This window comes from Gavia stellata, chromosome 9 (assembly GCF_030936135.1).
Source record: "Gavia stellata isolate bGavSte3 chromosome 9, bGavSte3.hap2, whole genome shotgun sequence".
NCBI lineage: Eukaryota > Metazoa > Chordata > Aves > Gaviiformes > Gaviidae > Gavia > Gavia stellata.
Genome location: NC_082602.1, coordinates 38494382 through 38520237, shown reverse-complemented (window position 1 = coordinate 38520237; position 25856 = coordinate 38494382). Strand labels below are relative to the sequence as shown.

The window sequence follows — 25856 nt, the reverse complement described above, 5'->3', positions numbered from 1 at the left end:
GCAGCTGCTTTAAGAACCACATGCAAAAAAAAAGTATTCTTTGGCACACGCAAAAACCTCCCCTTCCAGCGGCTTCTGCCCTGCCACGAGAACAGACTGCTCACACAACAGGAACGGACCTCATGATGCGAACCAAACCCAAGGTGCTTTCTTTATTGGATAACGTGTGATTTTCATTTCCCAGGTTCTTTTAATTTAAATTTGGGCCACAAAAAACACTGACTAATTTGCCAGCAACCTCACCTCTCACTTGTGTCAGCTCTGAACACGCATGACTAGTTCAGAGAGTGTTATCTGCAATGACTTCTATTTATATAATGCTCAAAGTTCAGGTCTAGTTTGAACCCTGGCTTTCCCTCCGACGACATTAACGCCTCTGTCAAGACACCTTTTCTGACGTCAAGCATTTGGAGAAGGGGCCGGGCCAGTGGGCAGCTCGCCGCAGGACAGCAGCAGTGACCATTTCGCTTCATCTTCGGGAGTTTTACTTTTCCATCTCCCTCTAGCTGGTTTAGACGTCAACAATAAAAGCAATGTTTTCTGAGCTGGCTTTCCTTGACCAACTTAACCACAAGGATATTATTTGGAATGTCATTACAATTTCTTTAACGTGTAACTGTTGAAACCATTAACCATTGAAAACTGGTACACCTGACCTGGTGTCAAACTGTGTTTTGTATATGCTAAATTGTATCGCGTAACGCTTTTAAGTGCATGTTGTTTCAGTTCCTACATTTTTCAAGACAGAGGTTTGCTTTACGCTTCTCTGATACTCACTGTCTCACCAAGGTCTAAGGCCCCAGTTCCAACAAAACACTGACTCAAAATACTACATTATTTTAAAGTTCAGGTTGTGATATGGAGGGAAAAAAGCCCACAAAGACTAATATACGCTGGTTTTGGCGCACGCAAGAAAATAAAAGCCTTGCAGCGCTTTCAGAAAGGCAACGCAGCGGGGGCTCTGCACGCTGGGTCTGGGCTCCCCGAAGGCGTCCTCATCGCTGCTGCATCAGACCACTGAAACCTAAAGCCGTCGTGATCAAATCTAGCAGGGTATCAAACAGGACGGCTACAACTAGGATTCAAATAGAAAATCTCTCTGGATCTCTCGTACGCAGTTCCCTGTTTAAAACAAAAATCTTATTCCTAAATTACAGGTATTTAAAGTGTGTGCCCACAGTTATCTGTTATTGCTTTGTATTGCTATATACGCTCTTTGGTTTTTCCACTTATAGAGGTAGGAAGGTTTGAATATTGCAGCCACCACTGCATCAGAAACACACAGACAAGAAAAAACTTCTGGAATGTGTATTTTACTATTTAACGTCAGAAAATAAATTATACTCTTAAATGTGCATTATAGCTAGAGCGCTGTCTTGCTCCCGACTGGGGAGTTTTAACTCAACAGGCATTAATAAGTTAATCACGGTATTTATGAACAAAAACTGATGAGACAAAATATTAATTTTTGAGGCTTATCCATACCCTTTAATACATACACCAAAAGTCAGGGTTGTTTGGCTTCATCATATCTTATGCACAATGGCATAGTCATAAAAATTATATGCTCAAGCATATGCAAGAATTACAGCTTTTCACTTCTGGTTTTGTTTCCGAACATATACATTAATAATTTGACTACTGTAGTGCAGCTTCTAAGATAGAAGTGTCAAGCACCCCCCAATCAATTCCCCTGCAGTGGTAAGTCAGAATTCTTTCTTAATTGACGCTGTGACATACATGAGATTGGCGAAGAGCCCGAAGTTAAACATGATCAGCAGGGGCTATCTGTATTAGAAAGAAGACGAGAAAAAGCAAGCTGCTCATTATGAGAAGTACAAAGGCCGCCTTGGATCGGGGTCCTGCCTCCGATTTACCTTTTTCTTGCAGCTTTTGTTGGGAAGAGCAGCAGTTTACTGACTCCCTCAACATGTGTGATTTCGGCATTAATGATCCCAGCCACTTACAGAATCATAGACGTTAGAGCTAGAGTAGGTCACGGAGTCATCTACCTGGATGATCTCGGTTTCTAAGAACTCTATTAAAAATAAAAGGCTTTCATGACAGCACAGAAAGAAACACTGAAGAAAACACCACCCCTCATGCCAACTGATTCACAAAACTCCAGGGGAAACTATTATCATCTCCCTGTTAATGGTGAAGAACTGAACCCTAGAGTAACTAAATAACTTGTCCAAGGGCAGCCAGCGTCAGCAGCAACAGTAAAAAGGACAACGCACTCCACAGTCCCCCAACCGAATAAAACAACCTCGTGTAAGAACGCCAGATGTGTATCTACGTATGCAAACTTTTCTACTTTCAGTACATTGCAGGAAAAGCAGAAGAGGTTTAAGAACCCAAAGATGCTAGAGGAATTAGTAAAGATACCAGGTGAAGAGAGGACTGCAAGCCCGGAACAGGGAAGGATTCGGCTAATCACTGACAAAGAGGCTGCCAGCGTCCTGCGCTGGATGACCCGGCCTCAGGCACGATACTGATTTTATCAGCTGTCACGTCACGTATCAGGTGCGTACTACACTTTACTCTGTTCTCCGGACGCTTAATTCACGAAAGATGCTTCTAATAAAAAGTGAACTCAGCTGCTCTCGGAAGCCTTTTCTCATCCTTCCAGCAGAGCAGATGCAAACCCTGTGATATCAAATACTTACGAACCCCTGCATTCCCTTCTCTTACCTATGCTGTTTTTTTTCGAGTTTCAGCAACAGCAGTTCAGCTAGAGATATAAGTGAAGTGGCAAATGCATTTATTTCTGATAATTTAAGGAACTTCTGATAAAACTCGGAAGAGCTGAGTGTCTCTGCTGTTAAGCTCAGGAAAATGAAATCTGGCAGATGAGTACACTCGGGTCACAGTAAATACTCGGTTTCTAATGAAATTCAATCCCCATATAGCTAAGTGATACCCACAAAATAGCACAGACCTGAGATAAGTCAGATATGCCTAATTTACCTACAAACTCCAGGGATGTCCAAGTTCCCACTCTTTACTGATCTCCCTGAGTCACTCTGATGCAGCCAAACAAGACCGAAAATCAGACTTCAAGCAGAATTTCCAGGCTAAGTTACTGATAACCCTTGGACGTGTTCATTTTGCTACAGTCCCAGTTACTGCATCCACATATATGTGTGTGTAGATAAATATATTTTAAGGAGAAAAAAAACCCATTCAAAAGGTATCACCATATCAGTTTCTTTTTATTTCACAGGAGGTTGAACACCATGAAAAACCAGAAGATACCTAAACATTGACTACTGTTATGTATCTTCCCAGATGGCAAAATAAGCATGCAGAGGCGGCTTTATTTCTCAAATCACCTGCTTTTTAAATGTCTTTTGGAAGCCTACCATTATTTCAAGAGAAAGCAAGTTCATTTCATCTCTAACTTGGTTTATAGAAACAGTGGGAGAAAGCATTGCGCACCAGGCGCTCAGGCTACTTACCCAGATTATACCACATATCCCTGATTTCAAAACCAATCTGCCTTCTCATATCACCGTACCTTAAAAAGGAAAACAAAACCACCATTAAAAAAAAAAGAATTAAAAATCTAATACCAATAAGCAGAAACATCTCATTTCAAAATCTGAGCAGCATTCACAAATATTTGAAACTACAGAGCGGGTTCTCCAAATTCAGGAACATGGCACAGCTTCCCTCGCCAGCTCAGCCGCGCACCCCTGAATGCCGAACTTTGCTGAATGTCCCTTTTACAAGGCAGTGAGATTTGGAGGCTGCCTGACAGGTCCGGGCTACCCCAAAAGCCTCAGCCACACAATCACCAGCTTCTCGCCCCGTGTTACTCGCTCTCCCTCGGAAGACCCCGATTTTCAATTTCTGCAGCAATACTCACCAAAGGGAGAACACACACAAACCATTCACCTGGGCAAAACCTTTCTTTGCCGTATTTTCAGATTACCTAACAGTCCTTGGGGACACGTGGGTGGTTACAGAGATTAATTGTGAGAATTTTCTGGTTTTCGAATGGTAATGGCTGGAGGAAGCATAACCGAGAGCTTCACAGCCTAAGGCTGCATTTTATTTTTATACACCCTCTGAGCATAGCATTGTCCCAGAAAATACAGCAAGGAACATCTCGTGACATCTTGTACCTTGATGTGCAAAACCAGAAAAAGAAGGTTTCCACATTCCAAGGGGATTTTGTGTCCTGCCGGGGCCGAACCAAGAGCGGCTGGTCGCAGGCAGGCACCGAGCCAGGGCGGAGGTGGGAGCCCCCCCTTCGGCGTCGCTGCTGAACCCGCCCCTGCTCTGCTGCAGAGTTGGTGGCACCCACCATCTCCCTTCAGGGGGTTTGTTCAATTCCACTCCCTCTCCACATTAATCCCAGGAAAGCTTAATGAATGGAAAACATCCTGTCGCTTTCATTAATGATGGGATCAGAACCATAATGAGCTCCAAGAATGCATTTGCTACACAGAATATTTGCACGTTAAAGATCATTACTTAAACAAGATGAGCAAAACGGTAAAACCTGGCAACTTGTGGGATTTCTGTGGGATAACAGTGAGATACCCTGTCATTAATACGGATCAAAAAGATTCTTCTGCATTCTTATTATCTAATGCTTAAATGCGACATTTAGCAAAACCTACAAATTACAATAATTAGATTTTTAATTATTAACTATTTGACCTATTAATTGAAATATATACTTAAAAAGATGGGTGAGTGTGATATGGAATTAACCGATTAATTATATCGCTTTGGCACAGAACTGGTAGTGGTTTCACATAGCAATAGAAGTTGGTGCTTCCAGACCATACATCTATTGCATCTTGAAGAATTTATGGTCTTGATTTCTGTCTCCAAAACATGATTAAACCGAAAATAGCAACTTGTAACATCATTATAAACAGAGATTCACAATTTAGCAAACTTCATTAAGTAACCACTTCAAATGACTTAATGTATTTACTTATATTAGCAGTGAGAAATGTCGGCTGATTTCTTGAATTTCTTCAGCAAGATCTAGTGCTCAGTTTAATATAAAAATCACTTGAAGAAAATTTCTGTCTAAGGTTCCTGTCCTCACAAAGAGGAATATCAGTCCACAAATGTATTTGACAGTAATTTCCAGTGCAATTACAGCTCGGCTGTCGCGTTTTTGTTCAGCTCAGGCATCAGATCTGAAGTAAAATGGTCACGTAGGTGCACAGCAGCGTCGGACAGAGAGGGCGAGGGGAGACCGACAGCAGCCACGGCTCTGCTCCCTCTGCTTGCTAACCGATTGGAGCGCTTTGCCTTTTGCAAGTATCCTTTACGCTCTTAATTACAAAAGAGAATTTGCATCAGTGGTCCCATCTTGTACAAAACCATTTTGTTCTGTAAGTTCTAAATCTAATGGAATAAAATTTACCTGGCTCTACAAAACCATCTTGATTTCCTTTTGCAGACGTGGAACCACAATGTTATTTATGATACTTCCAGCACAAGCGCAAAAAGCTGAGCTCTGTTTGACATCACTTTTCCACTGCACTTGTAAATATTCCTGTTTCATCAAGGAAGCCCCACAAGTCACAGGTACGTATATTAGATCATACAGTGCTTAAAAATTCTGTTTCAACGCTCCAGTAAAGCACAGCTTCCAAAGGAAGCACCTCAAAACTCACGACGGAGCGGATGAGTTTGAAGTGCAAAACTTTGCTGCCAAAAAAAAAGGAAAAGATGGGATGCAGAGCCCTGTCTCTTCTGGTCAAAACCCGCGACCCACACAGTTAAAGCAAAAAGCCTTTAAAATCGCATCTCACCGCAGCAGTGCTAAACTCTTCCCATTCTCACCGTGATCGCGCTCTTCATAATAATATACAAGAAGGCTTGGATTTAGGTGAAGTGATACAAAATGCATCTTCTTTCTCTATATAGATATATAACGTATATTGTACCTAGAAGGAGTCTGAGCTATACTTGCTGAGGGAATCATGGCTTTGAAACTCCCCATTTTTGGGCATTAACTGCGGTAACCTGCTCGACTACGGGAAGAAACCGCTTTGGCAGGCACTCTTTACAAATACGACACAGAAAGACAATCCACACACAGTGTTTCAAAACCTGTAACTGGCTTTTTTCAGTGTTCGGTGTTTAGTTCGTTCATGATAATGTCCACTACATTGGAACCCCAACGAAACGTAGGAGAAATACATACATTAAACAAAACATTCACGTTCCAGTCTTATTTCCAGTCTTTTTTCTTTTGACAGGTTTCATTTGCTGTGGGATTCTGAATAGCAATCGGGTAGTTCACGCTCCCTGTTCAGAGGTAGGCAATGTAATCCCGTTTAACCAGGAAAGCATACAAGACTGCAGTTATACAAACCCATTCTTCAGGGATATCGCAGGGAAACCGGCTGTAGTTACAAAAAATCACTCTAAAAGGCCGTTAGGGATTAAGTAATAAAGAGCGCATGTAAAATGAGATTAGAATAAGCACAAAGCTAAAGTGATTTAAAAATTCAGTTTTATAATATGTTAATACTTCTGAAAAGTCTTGACTTTATGAACATCCTGCAGTATAAAATACTGTCTTCATCAGTAATGAATCATGTAATTTAGATCTTGATTCAAGGGTAGAAACACATGCAATACTTGATTCATGTTTTTAAAACCAACCTTTCATTATACCATGATTGCATCTCAATTTGAATGGATTTAGCTAAGAAATTAAACTAAAATTATGTTAATAGACCTCAAGATCTTGTCCATGATTTAGATGACGAATAGGACTTACTTGTTAAGTATTTTTGCTCTTTTAGCACTTGAAAAATTCTCCAGCTGTAAAGACTCTTGTGTGAGAAAAGCAACAGCCAGGTGGAAGTAGTTGTTCCAAAGCTGAAAGCCCCCAAAATGACAAGAATAGATACCATTAATTCTCTGAAATGTTTTTCTGCACACCTACAAAACAACTTAGAAGTATCTAAATTATGCACATAAATATTTAAAGAAGAAAATAACAGACACCACAGAGACGGTGTTTCTTGATATATTCTTAGTACATCTCCTCGTTGTGTTTACGTTTCCATGAGACATTTCCATCTACAAATCCTAATCGATTGTGTTTTGATGATTCAAGTGAAATTAAATGTGAACACATAAATACGAAAAAAAAAAAAAAGGATCCCAAACAAGTGACCTAAACCGGCGCGTTTCCCATCAGTAGGGCACTCGGACGCTGCGTCTCGCGCTCCACGTTTGAGTCAATACTTCTGTGGATGCCTCTGCTGCAGAAAGGGGGAGGACACCCCTTTTTGCTGAAGGAAAGGAGGAGTTTTCTGTGATGCTCTGGGTAAGACTTGGTGCTGTTCTAGGACAAGACCCACAAGACACTAACGGATCGCACGTACCTGCTGAGCCTGAAATCACTGACCTGGGCTAACTGGTCTCCCGGGGTTCATGACGACACATACATACACCAAAATTACGCGTTTAGGGCAGAAATTTATTACAACATTAATGTTAGTCCCCAAGACACTGGGGTTTCTTTCTTACCTGTAACTCAAAGTTGGCTTGATCAAGAAATTTTTTGTTTAGCATATCTGCATACTGATTAATTGCTCGCAGGAAGACTCTGAAAGACCAAGAGAAAATTACATAATTACACACTCTTCTGTGGTACCTCTGTACATTTGGCATCCCAGTTAGACAAAATTCTGAGTCTGTCTGGAAAGTGAAATTTGGAGCTGTTACTGGAACAGCAGTGTGATCTCACCACTGTTAAGTATACAGAATTATACGCAGATGTTCTCAAAATTAATCAAGTAAATTAGCATATGCAGAAACACAAGGAATGTTTTGAATAAAATCACTTGTCTTCAAAATATCTCACGATAATCAAGATCATTAAAAAATGAGTTTATTAAAAAAAGTACATATATTTTTAAAGTTACAGCATCGTAGTGTTGTATCTAACCTGGACCTGCAATTGGCTGTATTTTAACTTGCAGGTCAAGCAAAACATGTTTTTAAACATGAAGCAAACAGTGTTTTACTTACGGCACAATAACACATGAAAAATGTTGTTGAAGGACAATCTTCTAAACATTGTTCACTTCTAAAATGCTAATTTAGTACCCAGGGTAGCCTATTGCTTTTTTAAAAAGGATACTTCTTAAATTGCAATAGGAGTTGGCCTGACAAGCTTTAAAAATAAAACCAAATGGTATAGTGTAAGTAGGTCACTACATATTCATGGTGCTGAAAAGTAAACATATTATTCTTTGGTAGCCTCATCTCCATTTTCAAAATAAACATTAGATGTCTCCCGAAAACTTTAAATTTATGCTATGAAACTGCCAGCTAATGCCCAGACAAATGAGCTTGTCTTTTGAGCAGACTGTGGTAGAGATTTATGTCTCCTGAAAGTACCGGCAGCGATAAAGACCACTCATGCCATGTACTACTACTTTTTTCCCCCTCCACCAGAGCAACCTTTACAAAGAGAGCTCACTGTCGAATGGAAATAACAAAGTTAATCTTCCTACAGGCTGACAAACAAATATCAGAATTATTTAAAATAAACCAGTTAAGGTAGTTAGAAAGATCTTTTACTGAATTTAAGATACCTAGTGATCTCTCCTGAAAAAAAATTAATTGATATTTAAATAATATTTAGCTAAATATTTAGCTAACCCAAGAGAAATGAAGCCTCCAGATAACACACAGGCATGAGGATGCTAAGCGAGATTAGTTGTGTATACTAAATTAGTAAAGTAAGGCAAAACTTTTGATGCCACTGGGATGTAGCTGTACTATAAAGTCAGATCACCCCCACAGTAGTGCAATGGAGAAGGAAAGTATCCAAACATGAAAATAAAAGTTAAATTTATAAAAGAAAATACAGAAGAAAATTTAGAAGTTGAAAGAATATATAAACGAATATATAAAAAAATTAAATACATACACATATGTACGTATAGACACATCCATACATTTTACACATCCATACATTTTACACTCTTACTCCTTCTAGCGAAGATGTCACAGGCATCTTTGCACTTGCATCCAGCATACGCCGAGACGCATTTCAGGAACAGCACATTATTCACCAGTATCTTTGTCAGCGCATAGATTTGGAAACAACTTCATTAACAGATTTTATAAACGAGATGAATTCAGCATACACAATAATACACTGCAGATGTATGTATTTTAGATCTATGATTCAATTACTGAGCTGTAGTATATACTGAGATTGAAACTGAAGTTATCCAGGTAATCAGACTATCAACAGTTTGATATGTAGACTTATACCCTGTTGTGTTTTGTGGTTTTAAAGTCTGATAATACTACGAGATTCGTAAGTCCTCCTAGAAGAATTAGTAATTTAACATAGTAGGAAGGGCCATCTAACGCTCCTTGCCTTATGAAGATAAAATCGGTTCCAATACAGGCAGGATTATGCCTACAATTTAATTATGTTGCCTCAAGACATCACTATAATGTATTCAATCTACTCCATCTAATTAGGCTTTGGAACAATCTCATTACTTTACATACCATTATTTTTCTTTAAATTGTAACTCTCATTTTTCCCCTGTATTAATTCTAGTGACTACCAATAAAGAACAAATAATGCAGAATCTACTGTACGTTGCAACTGCAGAAGGACCATAGCACAGCACATCTGTTAAACTGTAGCTGGAATTAAACAACACCATCCTCTCATAGCCCATGTGCTGCCCCTGTAATCAGGCTGCTTTAGGAAGGCAGGTATTCCTCCCAGCTTTCTACAAAAGAACATCAAAAGAAGAGATGCAGAGATTTAAGTGTTGATTTTTAAATTATTCGAACCCCATTGTAATTTGATGATACACTCAATCCTTCCGTTACTGGGTAAGACACTTCCTAGCATACGTCAGTGAAGAAAGCCCAATTCTTGTCCCAGTGAAAACCAACAGAACGCGATTTTTTTGTAACAGTGTATCTTCAGTTGCAAAACAAATGTTAAGTCAATGAGGATTTTGTGCCTGTTTCGACCAGTACTGCAAGGATTGCTGGAAATATTGACAGTCCCTTTACTACAACATGGGGGGCAGCCAAAACATGACTATTCCAGATCATGGTACTGCAAAGTGAAACATGACTGGCCCAGTACGATCACAGTAAGATCCACCCTGAATAACCCAGATTTAACTGAGGAAAAGGGAAGTTATGAAGTGGATTAATCAGCAACCCGTTTAAATACTACAACCTCCTGGCACAACTGAAGTCACTAGAATGACCCTGCCATGGCTAAGACCACAGTGCTTTCTAGTATCATTTAATGCCAAGAGAAAACAGCAAAATTGTGATGATTTTGATCTGATGAAGTTAATTTTAAGAATATATATTAATATATTGGCGTCAAGAAACAGCAAGCTGAATAGCGTACTTGGACAAGAAGATTAGAGAGATTTCATCACAGTAGTACTCCTTTACCTCGGAGTAAAGCTTCATTGCTCTGGGCCCCAACAAGGAAAGGCTGGATTTAAATAAATGTAGTTTTCTATTTGGCTGAGATCACTGACTACCACTCCATACTCCTGACCGCCTCGTATTCTCTTACAGACTGACACAAGAGTGAGGAGAGGCAGCGAACTGAGATGGGATCTCAAAGACAAGATCTGAAATGGGCTCTCCGAGAGTATGTCCATATTCTGGAAATAATATGGAAGAAAATGCCATGACTCAGTCAATCCTAGGTGGAAAATACTGATTTGAAACTGGGATAGAAGATGCTTGAGACCCTCTGGAACCAAATTCATCTAGGAGAAAGCAAACCGCAACATTAATCCAGAGAGGACACTGTTTCAAAAAATGAGGCTGAGCTCCATGCTTAGTCTGAAGCACAGATACGAGCCGCCTGCTTTCGCTCTTATGATACCACAGTGAAAAGGACTGATAAAAAAAAAAAGAGATAATTCACTTTTTGGTTACTAATACCTCCAGGTTTGGCTGGCCATCTAAGATGGCAGAGAAATAATCAGGCCAGATTGCACCAGGGGAGGTTTAGGTTGGATATTAGGAAAAATTTCTTTCCTGAGAGAGTGGTGAAGCACTGGAAGAGGCTGCCCAGGGAGGTGGTGGAGTCACCATCCCTGGAGGTGTTCAAAAACCATGTGGACATGGCAACGCGGGATGTGGTTTAGTGGGCATGGTGGGGTTGGGTTGACGGTTGGACTTGATGATCTTACAGGACTTTTCCAACCTTAACGATTCTGTGATTCTGTGAAAACTATCTCTTATGCTCAGATGGAGAACATCAATCCACAGTGGCATACCTTATCTTGCTGCAATTAATAATGAAGATTAGCTTCCAGTTGCATGTGCATAAAAAGAAGTGCCTTTCTTTAAGTTCAGTGTCGATTAACAAAAGAATACGTTATCCATGTCAGGAAGAGCCACAAAAGTTAAAACTTGAAAAAGAGAGAACTTCAGAGACTGGAACCGATCACAATGTGCTCTGCTGCAATACCGAGAATGTCACACACAGCAACAAAATCTAATGCAAACATATTGGAAAAGATTTGTTAGACAAAAGACTTTATCAACCCAATTAAGAGAAGGAAATTAACATTTCCTATGATGTGACTGGAATAGAAGGAATATGATTACAGAAGGAAGTCACTTCAGGATATGTGGAAGGAAGAATGACCATTGCTAAAGGGCATAAGTATGTACCAAGTAACAAAAGTAACATCCTGGACAGATGAGGTTTATGTGTGCTCAGCCCCTGGGGACGAGGGGTGCTGGGGATGGCTCCCAAATGCATCAGCAGCTTTCTGTTGTCTCTTCTGTTGTAGTTAGGTCCTTTGAGGTAGGGACTGTCCTCTTATTCTGCGTTTAGGCAGCTTCCATCACAGTGAGATCTTATACCACCATCAGGATTTCTTGGTATTTTATCCCTGTTTACGTATTTTCTGATAAGACACCTTTATCAAGTTCTCCATAAGCCAAAAGGAATAATGAATTGCACAAACCCACAGTGGAAGACTGCAAAAGTGTGTTAGTCAGATGGCGGGAAGTAAAACAGCGGAGCATCACCGTGCCACCGTGTTGCAAAATGCTCGGTCTGGGCTGTATTAGGATAAGGGCCCACTGGGAGATGTGAAGCATTTCTTCTCATCTACTTGGCCCTGGCAAGGCCTCGGCTGGAATATTGTTCAGTTGAAGCCGCCACGCTTTGAGAATGACTCAAAAATATGGCAGAGAGCTCAGGTGAGGGAAGCAAGAGGACAGGAGATCTAGAAAACCACGGCACAGGTTAGACATTAGGAAATACGCTGTGATGCTAAGGACGGGCCGTCGAGAGCAGAAATTCTCAAAAAACCCCCCAAAACAAACCGAACAGGTTAAGCAAACACCTGTGATCTGGTCAGGTATCATTCACCTCGTCTGGCCTTGGGCAAAAGGACAGATTAGTCCTAATTTCTTCAGTAATTTCTTCCCAGTTATGGCTCTCAATCCAGAGTCAATAAATCAATTAATAGGCTGCTCATTCAAGCCATGAACTAACTTCAATTGCAGCTACTGAGTTCTGGGTATTTTGACTGTTGTTGATTATTAATCACTTCCAATAGGCCCACAGGTGGATAATTGGTTTGCGGATGTACGCTTAGAGATTGCTCCACCAAGTACTGCAAAAATAAATGGTTCGATTCTGTAATTTTACCTTTGCAGAGAGGCTCTTTCTTCCTACAAACAACCTCACTGAATTCAGGAGGCTGTTCATATGTATCAAATCTAGACTTCAACTGGCAATAATAAATGAAGAAGGGAGAAAGGGATTCAATTTATAAGTGTAACAGTAGTCACTGTGCCGAACAACTCATTTTTTTTCTCTTTCGCAGGTACAGTTGGGTTTTCTTCCTCCTTTCTCTTACAATTAGTCAAGTGTCCTGATTTGCTTGTTCCCCGATGTTTAAAAATATTCTATGCCCCATTTTCTTTCATTCAGCCTCTCACATGGTTGGAAAATATCCGCAAAAGCTAAAGGAGCCAAGGAAAGCTGGAAGCCACAGGATGCTGCAACACACCTCTCTCATCGGGTAACGCACATGCACAAATCAAACTGCCTCTGCAGAAAGATTCTTCTGGAGAAATAATCTAGAGGAAGATATTGCAAAAGTAGAAACATTCTTACAGTATATTCCATTTTGTAGGTTATTTAGTCAGCTCTAGTACCCAGGGATTCGGATTTACACTATAAGCACTTAAGGAAAATACTTCTGACAGGAACATATGAAACAATACAAGCTACAAATGTACTCCCCAGTATTTTTCCTTAAGCGAACATCAAAAAAGAAGAACGAAAGAACAATCGAATAGCTTCCCTAATGACAGAATAATTATCCAAACAAGAATACACAGATACAGCTTAAAATAATTTAGGTTTAGCTGATAATTTAATAAAAGAGAGGGAATTTGGAGTGAGGTTATAAAAGGCACTATTATGATGTCATTTCAGTTAATTTAGATGGAAGTATAATGAATGCTTTATTACAGCTGATCAGCCTTCCTGCACATCATCATGCTTTCCATGCTTGAGCTTTTGCTTCTCTGGGAGACAAATTTACTGTGCAGATACGAGACAGACTACTCTTATCTTGTCAGACTGCGTATGAAACAACAGACCTAGACCTTGAAATCCCAATGCAAAACCCAAACCTGAACAAATGCTCTCTAAAGCATGAATAGCAAAGCCGCCTTTTAAACAGCAATCACTTCAAATACCTTCAAATTCTTTTTCAACTTCCCAGTGTTGCAGAGCACAGTTAAGTTTTAAACAGCTTTTTACTTACATATGAATTAAAACTTGTATTTTAATATACTTGTATAACCACTTCTCTATTGGCATTGCATACAGTATGGTGATGCTCCAATTATTTTAACCCCGGAACATGAAGAATACGTAGTGACCTCATACATTATTTTGTACAAGTCAAATGAAAGTCAAAATCATTGAAAAGAGCGAGCATGAAGGTATCTGCACTCCTGGCATCTCCCCCCAGTTTTCTTCCTTCCCAAATTCTCTCTTTTCTTTCCTGGTGACGTTATTACCGTTCACCCGTCTCCACACCTCCAGACCTGACAACTGCCCAGCCCAAAATGCAGCTTTCCAAAATCCTTTTCATTTTACACTTCTGTGTATGATTCTTCTCTCTCCAGTCTACCTCTCTCTTTTTTTTTTTTTTTTTTAAAAGATTCCTTGTAATATCCTCTAATTCATCAGGCTAAAGAGCAGTCAAAACTTAAAAAAAAAAAGAAACAAAAACATTGCTCATTTGCTTTCTTTTGAATTACAATTCCTGGGCTGACAACGATAATAGCACAGAGTAATCCCAAAGAAGACTTGCTACTAAATACTTCCATTAACATAATCTTCTCATAACGTCTACTTCACACCGGCACAGGTGTACCGTGTCACTTTATTAACCTATTTTCTAATAAATATTTCAGAAACGGTTTTAGCATATTATCTATAATCACTGACACCTCTTTCCTAATTTATATTCTGTGCTGTGTGTCCTCTAAAACAATGGGGACAGACGAATGAAAAATAACAGCAAGTTAAGAAATTCTGAAGGACAAACTTGTGGTCTGACTGCCAATAACAGGTACCGTGTAACAGGCACAATGCATTATTCTACAAACCACCTTTGCAGTGCAGCTACCTTGCACCTTAGAATAAAATTGACGGAAGAACCCTGTTGGAATAGACAGGCAACAGCGTTATGCCACTGGACAATCAAATGATAAGTGTTTATAGAAATAAACAGTATTAAAAAAGGGTCTGGATCTACAGTCCGTTCAAATGTCCTTGCAGAGGTACTCTGCCTACCCAGTAGCTGGATGGATCCACGCTGATACACAGTCCACCTCAGACACCCGCTAAAATCGATGGGACTTCCCGGAAAGAAAAGCATCCTTAGCATGAGGACAGCACCAACGCAATGCTCAACCTGAAGCGTAGTTGTCTGTTTAACGGTCTTGGTGTAGAGTCAGAGGAGCACAGAGATGTTGAGATGACCTCTGGAGGTCTCTGGACAAACTGGAGCAGGTTGCTCAGGGCTGTGTCCAGAATCACAGAATCACTATGGTTGGAAAAGACCTGTAAGATCACCAAGTCCAACCATCACCCCAACCCCTCCATGCCCACTAAACCATGTCCGGCAGTGCCACTTCCACACGCTCCTTGAACACCTCCAGTGATGGTGACTCCGCCACCTCCCTGGGCAGCCTCTTCCAGTGCTTCACCACTCTCTCAGTAAAGAAATTTTTCCTAATATCCAGCCTAAACCTCCCCTGGTGCAACTTCAGGCCACCTCCTCTTGTCCTGTTGGGTTTCGAGTACCTCCAAGGATGTGGACTGCCCTGGGCAACATCCTTGGACAACCTGTGGCAGGGTCTGACTGCCCTCACTCTCCTCCTTTCTTGACCGCTACTCTGAAGTCTAGGCTGTGGTTTCTTGATGACTTTCAGAGTGAAGGAAAGAAGAAGCTTTAGACTTCTATACTCTTTTTCAAAAGCGCCAGTAAACTTTGTGTCCTGAAATTTTATCTCAGATGTAACTCCAGCCATGGATATAACCTTACGTACTAAATTTCACCACCTAGAGAATTTTATGATGGAGTAATAAAGGCTTGGAAATAGTGTTTTCTAATGGAAATGCTAGAGGACAATTTAATTTAGGAGTTTTTAGCTAAGGCTACAATACCGGGAAAGCAGCGCCTATTGCAAGTGGGTAGCATTACTGCTCCTCTAACTCAAAAATTAATATTCTAAAGGAAGAAGACTTACTGAATTCAGAGAGACTGTTTCTTATTATGGTAGTTGGCAAAAACTTGCAGTAGATCTTATAATTTAAAACAAATGTAATTTGTTGTAGTGCTGCTGGAAGAAATCTCTGCAATCAGGTTAGCTATTAAACAAGCAGCTTTCGTTACAATGCGCTGCTCAATAAAATGCAAAGAGTCTTTGCTATGGTACAGCTATCATCACCTTCCCTTGGTGAGTTTATTGGCTAAAAACCATCTCTTCCAAGCAAGTGTGCAACCACAGAGGACAGCTTCGTGGACTCTCGGATGTTCAGAGCTTGCTGGCCAGGGCTGGTGGATCTCGCCCCAGGCTTCAGCACCCAGCTCTCCCGGCGGCTGCTGCCTTCATGGGCCAACAGCTGCTGCGGGTGCACAGAGATGCTGCACCGAGCTCTGCCCTTCCAAACTGAGAAGAAGATGGCTTTCCCGACAGCCCCTCCACGCACGATGCCTGCAGGTCATTAATAACGCAAGAGCGGAGTCTCTTGAAAGACGTCATCTTAGTTCTTATTTTGACTTGACCCGAGATGGGAATTCAGCTAGTTTTTGCAGTGGTAAAAATCAATAAAACAGAAGATGTTTGTTCCTATCGCTCTGCTGTTTAAAGAAGCATTCAGTCTGGAAAGAGAAATAATTAAAAAAAGAGAAGCAAGACAGGGGAAGTGTGGGAAAGGACGTTGCAGGTAAATTTTCCTGCAAAGGGTGAAAGTTCTGACTGAATTTGGCAAGAAGTTTTCAAATACTTGACAGTGTCTCACGGTTTGCAGCACAGGAACCTCCCTCATTTTCTGCTGACAGCCCTGTCCTCTGTAACTTACCCATTTCCATGGATACCTAGATGTGAATACAGATTAAGGCTACTTCAGGTAATTATGGATAAATCAATAGAATCGATTCCCTACATTTCAAATTCTTTGGCATTTTCATCAATCTTCCAATCAATTGTTAAGACAACTGCAGCTGGCTAAACAAATGTCACCATGGTGCTTGAAAAATAATCTCAATTTTTCCTGTGGGTATTTAATTACTTTATCAAAACCCACCACAGAATACTAATGAGGAAAAAGAAAGTAATCTGCAGATGAAGCAGGTATCCAAAAGTTAGTTTAACACCTCTTCAGTGCTGCTGGGGTCATAAATCGGGTGTGCTTAGCAACTTAGTTTGCTGGAAAGGTCTCTTCTCTGTCCATCACCCAAAATGTAAAGTTCATCGTGATGCCTGATGGCAGAAAGCTTCCATGGAAGCTGAAAAGAATTTGGCTTTTAGTCCTATGCCTTACTATTGCTTTTATTGTCTAGCTGCCAAGAATCACAAACACAGAGACACTGTCTAGAAGAGCTGAACTTTCTGAAAATTGGGATCCACTTCCCCAATGAGCACACACAGGAATCGACTCCCCGGGAAGATGTTAAAATGGGATTTCTCGCAATAGTTGAGAACGATAAACCGCAGCAGCTGCTCTGCTTTGCTGTTCCACAGATGCTTATGCAGCTGACAGCTTTGTGAAGGGATCACTAATGCTGGTAAAGTAAAAAAACCTTACTGGTGCTTTACATAAACCTGCATTTCATCCAAAGTATGGCTCTCAGATACTAAAGTGATACAAAACGTTATAAGAGGCAGTGGGATATGTGAGGGAGAGAGCAAAGGGAGAGAACAGCACCCATCTGCTGTACAGATTATGGCTTGCCCAACCCAGCTATTAACCTCTGGACACGATCCGTGGTTTGCTATTCTTTTAATTTCTCTTGTCTCTGGCTCCTGTCTGATACTGTTTGTAGCAAGGAGACAGGACTGGAATAAATGCTTCAACACGATGCTTCAATACCTGCCAGCAACAGAAATCCTCCCAGCACAACGCCCATCAGGAGCCCGTCCCTTCCGCGGTTATTAGCAGGTTTTTTGGCTCCTGTGGGAAGAGTTAATGTATCCTGCACACAAGGGATCGCACACGGAAACAGTCACAGATGATACAGCACAAAAATCAGGCTTGCAGGGCAGGTAATAACAGTATAACATTTATAATGGGGTTTTTTTTCCTGTTCTAGTACATCCCTTATTTTGGGGAAGCCCAGAAACACCTATTACCTCCACGTGCCTTCAGCATTCATTTCATCCTTACTAGGCATGTGTTTTCTCCAATTTAGAAGGGCTAAATAACGCTGCAGATAAAAACAAACTGTCTCATAAGGAGCTACAATGGAACTGAACAATCAAACCCATTTCGGTTCACTCTTCTAACAAGCCTAGCACACGCCAGCAGAACTGCAGGGCAGCAGAGGGACATTCCCGACACCGCAAACAGATCAATTTGCAGCCTTTAAGCAGGTATCTCCTGCATCGACACAACGTGCTCTCGCACAAGGCGGCTGCAGCGCGCAGTCTTTGGATGTGTTCAAGGCTAGGGAGGATCTGGCGCTCGCTCTGCCGTGCCAATCCTCCCTGGAATTTTACAGCTAGTTATTAGTTTCTGCCTGGTGAAGTCAAAGCCTCAGAGGCAAACGCAATCGGGGTCGTACAAAAATGGCCAAGTGTGTCAATAGGGCAAAGTTTTTGCCAAAAGAACTTTTGTATTAAATGAGTTGTGAAATATAATTGCGGATATATATATGTCACTGATACGAACGCACCATTGTTTTTGAGAACAGCCAAACGTGTCTTTCCTTTTGTTAAGAAGCTTAAGCAATTTTTTCAGACGTTTAGACCAGAATATGTTAAGCCCCGTTCCCGGGCTGTCAAACACGGGTAACACGCAGAAAGCAGGATCCGCCCCACCTCCGGAGGACGCAGGCACGCAGCCGATAGAATCCACGCCCTGGCCCAGCCCCCCCACGGGTGAAGGGGATTAAAGCTGGGAAGCATCACTAAGGCCCACCCATTCTCGAGGGAAGGCTGAGCATCTCTGTGGAGTTATACAACAAATTCGGGCTTCAGAAGCCTTGCAACTGGATCCTCCAGAATGCAAGCTGGTTCTCTGCGATTTCTGTTATGCAATACCTTTATTTCACTCTGTTAATCCTGAGGAAGCTCTTCAGACTACTAAAATATGCTACACGGATAAAGTATTTTTAAAACTACAGGAAACTATCTGGCTTTTGAAATACAAAGAGCAGCTTGGAAACCCTTTTCTTAGGACACTATAGGACTAAAACTTTATTTCTGACAGCTGAGTTTGAAGACAGCATAATAACCTAAAGGTACTGCCATGTGTTGAACCCCCACCTTTGCTAAGGCAGAGCCACATAGAAGTTTGCTTTAACGTGGACACAGCACTAAGTGCGTCCCCAATACTAAGGCAGGTTTATTTACTTTGTCCAAAAAGCAGGACTTTGAATTTGGAAATCACCCCGATTTGGAAAAGTTCCTGACTCCAGCAACTCAGAGCCTCATAAATCCCACGGTGCAGATGGTGCGATGCGCTGCACGGTTAAGTCTGCGCTGTGCTGCAAATGTATTCCTGAGCCTCACGAGGACAAGACAGCCGGCCAGTCACTTCACAAAAATCAATGCCACTGGACCGATTTTCCTGGACTGGGTCAAAGTATAGCTGGGCAAAAGGCCCACGTAACATTTATGCACCATTTATGCTCCTTTTACGTTCTCCTCTGGCCTGAATTACACATTTTGGCTATCTCTAGACAGATAATTTATAATGCCAATGGCACTGAAAGCCAACAGCTTCTCTGTGAGTAGACTGTAATTATTTTAAGGGCTCATATGGGCAATAGAAACTAAGCGGGGAAAAATCCAGACTAGCCCCACCACTAGCAGGTTTTCCCACCCAGTAAAAAACAACCAACCAAAACGTTCATGTTGATTTGATTTTTTTTTTTTTAACCAATGGTTGTGTATATAATAACACTAAAGCTGTCCTAATTTTAAACAGTATAGTATTATATGTGAAAGACTATATAGCTTTGCCATTGAAACCGGAGCCGAATTTCATGCTGAGCCCCCGCTGAGATTTCCAGGTGGACAATCAGCACCCTACAGCACCAAACCCCGAGGCAGCCGCCGCTGCCTGCAGCCGCGATCCAGGCAGGGAGGTGACAAGCTACGTGCCTTCCCCGCGGCTCGTCACGAGGGCACGCGGGTTCATGCGACAGGCTCTTTTTATTCATGGGAAACCATAAAAGCCTTTGAGGACGTTATGGCTTTTAAGTTTACTCGTTCCTGTAGGAATACAAGTTTCTAATTAAGAAAGTTCTCAACTACTCAGAGCTTCAAGCTTTTTTTTTTCTCGTTATGTTACTTTTATCACGTTTTCCAAAATTTTCATTTCAAATTCTGTTTTTAATAAAACAATGAATTTGGAAGGTAGTCTCATAATGGAAATTTTCAGGGAAACCATTAATGCAATCACTGGAAGGAAAAAGTTGAGCAGGAGTTAACATCGTTGGAAGGTATGGAGACATCATATTCAAGTCTTAACATATACAAACAGAATCACAGAATCACTAAGGTTGGAAAAGACCTGTAAGGTAATCAAGTCCAACCATCAATCCAACCCCACCATGCCCACTAAACCATGTCCCACAATGCCTCGTCCATGCGTTCCTTGAACATCTCCAGGGATGGTGACTCCACCACCTCACTGGGCAGCCTGTTCCAGTGCTTCACCACTCTCTCACGAAAGACATTTTCCTAATATCCAGCCTAAACCTCCCCTGGTGCAACTTGAGGCCATTTCCTCTTGTCCTGTCACTTGTCACTTGGGAGAAGAGACCAACACCCACCTCACCACAATCCCCTTCCAGGTATTGTAGAGAGCGATGAGGTCTCCCCTCAGCCTCCTCTTCTCCAGACTGAACACCCCCAGCTCCCTCAGCCGCTCCTCATCAGACTTGTGCTCCAGACCCCTCACCAGCTCCGTCGCCCTTCTCTGGACACGCTCCAGCACCTCAATGTCCTTCTTGGAGTGAGGGGCCCAAAACTGAACACAGCATTCGAGGTGCAGCCTCATCAGTGCCGAGTACAGGGGCATGATCACCTCCCACACCATTTCTGATACAGGCCAGGATGCCGTTGGCCTTCTTGGCCACCTGGGCACACTGCCGGCTCACATTCAGCCGGCTGTCGACCAACACCCAGGTCCTTTTCCGCCAGGCAGCTTTCCAGCCACTCGTCCCCACGCCTGGAGCGTTGCACGGGGTTGTTGTGACCCAAGTGCAGGACCCGGCACTTGGCCTTGTTGAACCTCATACAATTGGCCTTGGCCCATGGATCCAACGATCAAACGAACGAGTGGTTCGTTTGCCTGACACACAGGCCCAAATACCAAGGAGCAAAAAGACTTTATGATAGCACTGAGAAATGCAAACTTGAATAACATCTCTCTTTAGTGACCTGTCATCTACAAAGTTTCTAGAGGAACACAAGTCTTTTCAGACTCTTTGTGCCAGGACGTCTGTATTACAGATTCACACGATTTGCTTCATCCCTCTGTTGCACGCAGGTTTAAGCAATAACGTATACATCAGGTCGTATAACACTGACTTGAGGCCCATGACGTGGTCACTGAACATTCAAAACTTGCAGCAATTACAGCTACCGAGTGCGGGATGGGCCGGGACTGCCACGACGCAGACAGATCCTGTGAGGACGAAGGCTTGTTTGGAAGCAGCTGGATTTTCCTGCCTCCCAGTAATGAAGCTGCCGCTACAACATGGCCTAAGCGCCAGCACCAGTAAGCTAGGAGGGATCTGAGCAGGATGCAGGGACTAACAACAGGAGCCTTTTGATGGAGAGAGGGATGCCGGCATCGCAGGGGTTCATGAAGGGCAGGGAAAACGCTGCATTTAGAAAGGATATTGATGCTCGCACAGATAAGACTTGCCAGCATTTTCAAGTCCATCTGCAGCAGACATTATGGAAAGCCTGGCAAAAGCAAGAAGCTGCATAGGCCAACACTGAACAAGCAGAGGATTTGTCAAAGGTTTATATAAGGTAAAAAGCAGAATTTTCTGGATTGTTTCCATATACTAGCAGGCAAATTAAGAGCAGAATGGCACGCACAGGTTGTTCAGTTTTTACATAACGTCAGCTTTAACATCAGCAATACCCGAACTGTGATCACTGAAAACTGATATCCAAAAGATACTACAAGTGGCTGCAAGCGGCGTACAAAACATTGATGCAGTTTAGAGTGGTTTCAATCAAAAGCTTCAGCGTTACAGCATCAAGACAAAAGCCTGCAGAACGGGTTTGGTTTTGATCACACCGACAGGCCAAAGAGATTTGAGAATCACTGTTGATGAATGAGGGGACGTTCAAATAGAATGCGTGTGCTATTTTAGCTTTCCTCAGGTCTTCCAGGTTGTCAGCAGACAACAGTATTTTAAAAGAAAACATGTAACAAGTGGTTTATAAATTATAGCAAAAATAAATTCTATTTTTTTTTCTATCAACGCCAACTGAAAGACTTTTCCCCCATATTTTAAGAGCCTTTTCCTTTTTCTCTAGCTTTACTGGAAAGAATAGCCTCCCCACCTTGCTATTTAGGTTGGGTAATTTAAATTTTACTGGGGGAATGCATACTTAAAAGTTAGACACTTCCTATAGCCCATACATAGCACGGGAAGGTTCAAACGAGCCTTGCAAACTGTGATTTAGTTCAATACATAAGAGAGCATTAGATGATACCACTCAAATGCTGTTCCTATAATGGGGAATATATTCATTTATGTTCCATTCACTCAAATTTGTAATTCATGACAAAATTATAATATTTTTATTCCCAAGGCATCATTAAAATGTTTAAGAGCCAAATGCCACTAAAAAGGGAGAAATACTTCTGCAGGGACCTCCTGTGATTCTAACTCTTCAAGCGTTGACATTTTCATCAGAAATTACCTAATTTGCTTTAGTGAAGTTGCTCACTCACAACCAGGGCCAGAAATGCCGTTCAGAGCCTCTCACCTCTCATGGACTGAGCAAACGTAACTAATCCGCTGTTAGTCAACAAGCTGTGCTACGAGCCCTCGTTACACAGTCTCATTAAAAATACTTCCATTAAAAATACCCTGTTACAGCCCAGATACAAATAAGTCTTATTTTCTCTGTGCCACAGTAGGATAATTTAATTGTACAGAAACACAAAGACAGAAGGAAAAACAACTCATGGTCCAAATTAACCCTACACGTATTATTTCTGCAAGAGACTATCTTAATAGCAATTATGCATTCAGAGACCAACACAACACTTTGTTCTTAATTTGTATGTAATATATTGAAGGGGTTTTAAATTAGTCAAAAAAGTAAATATTAGTCTGTGATAAATCATAATTGCTGGATGATCATAGCTGTATAAATTAACTTCTGCTAAGAAGTCACTTTGTTTCTTTCAAAACTACTTAAAAACACATTTACAGGGACAGGTCCAGACAAAATCGGCTCTGGAAATCATACGAACATTTTAGTATGTTGCTTTGCCTAAGTTAATGTGAACTGCAATGGGAACAGCACTGGGCCAACTAGATACAATTTCTGACTTGCTACACCTGCCCACCGTATCGTATTCGGTGTGGTAAGGATGGAGGGCAGTGCAAATCAAAAGGGATGGGTGACTCCAGAATAGGGAATAAAATAAAATAAAAATGGTAATTTCACTGGACATCCTGCACTGAGGATGCAGGGAAGGGTAACTCATCATGCAAGGGCAGATTAATGAGCACAGACAGACAATAAATAAAGATGTTGAGCAAAATGAGAAAGTTCATATGTGAAGAAGTAACCGTTATTTGGGAGAAAACACACCTCTTTTTTACATGAATTAGCAAAGATTGAACAGAATGGAGACCTTTGCTTTGCAAGACAGCTGTATAAGCCAACAATCCCCGTGATGACCCCGAGACACTGCGAGTCCCACAGCACGTGCTCCGACACGGGGCTTCAGCGCTGCGCGGAGCGAGGGAAACGCGTAGCAAAGATCAATATAGGGAGGAGGCCCCAGCAAGGAAGGGAAGATGGCTGGCTGATCTGGAACTAACAGGGTGTTTGATTTCTTTGAAATATCAAACCTTTTGTACCGATCTCATTTTGTACATCAGAAGATGCTACTGAGAAGCAAACGACTTTCCATCTTAAAAGACCTGCCCTGTATGCCATGCAAGTCCAAGTTTTGACTTTCCTACTCAATAAAAGCAATCTGCCCTCAGGTGAAACCTGCAAATCACAAAACCAAGCACAATCGGTGTTAATCTTGGAATAGGAAAATGCTGGTATGACGCCATACAAATGAACGACAAGGTATTAGTATTTAATCTTTTGTTTGGTGTTAGAGAATAAATAAAACTTCATTCATTCATCTGGAACGGCAAAGGTAATCTTTGCTGCTGCCTCTGACAATAACAGAAACCTCATTTTCTCATTCTTTAAGAAGTCTCACCACCCAAAAGAGTACGATCGATCGGGGTGAGAAGCAAACCTGTGCTTCCCCACCTCCTCACCAGCCAAATTCAATATTTTCTCCTTTTATGTAAAGAGTAGTCAATAGGTACATCACTGCCCATGTACCAAGAGATGATTATTCGACTCGGCAGTAGGAGGGCAGGGACATACATGTGTGAAACTCCCCATTGAAGGGGAATATGGTCAAAAACCCAGTGGAACTGGGCTGAGAAGTTTGCAGGTGCTGGCAGGCCAGTGCAAGGACCCTGCTGATGGCCCCTTCGTTTCTGTGGGACTCCCAGGGAAGGTCCGACAGCCGGTTTGGTTCGTCAGACTTCAAAGCCAGGCGACTATTCGTTAGTCTATACCTGGCTCCTCGGATGGGACAACAAAGAATAATGTCTTCCCAATGGCATTCGGGGTGTCCTTAGCGAAGGCAAAGATGGGGTGAAAGCCCTGCACATCGCTGGTAGTTTGCAACTGTATTTTTTGACTTGAGGGAAACCTCTTGCATTGCATTTGAAGGAATCTTTATCTAAACTAAAAATAACAGCAATAAAAGGCAAAGCTGAAAGAAAAGTGGGGTGATGAGAAGAAAAGATCATCTCTCCCCCACACTCCTCCTCCCAGTCTCTGCAGCTAAAGCCACTTGCTCCTGAGAATCTGCTCTGCTGCTACCAAAGTGTGCTGTTATCAACAACAATGCACCAAAGGAGATGAGTAAGGAGAGCTTGTTATGGCATAGTAAATGTTTTTTAAAAAAATCTAGATTGTAAATGTATGAACTAATCACATCAGAGCTCCACCTGTCTCGAATAGACAGTTTTACATCATTCTTGTATTCCTGCGTGCATGCACAGTATGCCTCTCTGCAAGCAACCATATCAAACCTGGAAAACCAGCTTTCCAGCCACAGAGATTGACTTGGATAAAAGAACTGAAGAAGCCTGACTATATAACATTTATTTTAAATTAATTTTCTGCCATCCAGCTACAGCAGTTCATTTTTCCCTCTGAATGGGATCTAATAAGACCTAATAGGTGATAAATCAGTTTCCTGGTTTAGGGCATTAAGAAACTGCAGTGATACGTTCTGCTAGACCAGTAAGGTCTACAGCACTCCGTTCCACAACAAACGGGGCATTAAATAGTCTTAAATCATCAGGCTGTCCCTTTCTCAGCTCTATGACCGCTCCCGCAGCTTTGAAATTTCAGAATGAGAAATCATTCTTTATTGCAAACTCTGTAGCTGCAAGCAAAGCAATTCAAAAAACACTTTAGGAGAGCAGTTCCTACATACTGCTTCTGTTACAAATTACTTTGCTGCAGCATTTACAAAATACGCAGTTTAAATAATACAAATGGGTTATCAAATTATCATGATGTAAACAGATAGGAAAGTTGTTTCCTATCAACAAATCCATTATAAACTAACAGCAAAACAGGATTATTTACTCGGCATCTATTCATTCCTACTAATTTGGCACAGTATTATTAGAACTGAAGCTTTACGTGCAACACGCTCCAATTCTTGGGATAATTTGATAATGCAATACATGTTGGCTGATCCATCTTTTTATATGAGAAAGGTGAAATAAACATACGCGCTAACATCGCAATCATTATTCAGCTCTTGTATG

General features: G+C 41.5%; 1 protein-coding gene across 1 annotated transcript in view; it reads right to left on the bottom strand.

Annotated features, from left to right (window-relative positions):
• The window catches only part of DOCK1 (dedicator of cytokinesis 1), a 329394-nt gene that overhangs the window by 80782 nt on the left and 222756 nt on the right, over positions 1-25856 (bottom strand). Inside the window, exons 30-32 of the mRNA XM_059821380.1 lie at positions 7522-7600; positions 6764-6864; positions 3462-3520 (exon numbers count right to left, since the gene is read on the bottom strand). Of these exons, the coding sequence (XP_059677363.1) occupies positions 3462-3520; positions 6764-6864; positions 7522-7600 (239 nt within the window). The remainder of the gene's footprint in view (positions 1-3461; positions 3521-6763; positions 6865-7521; positions 7601-25856) is intronic.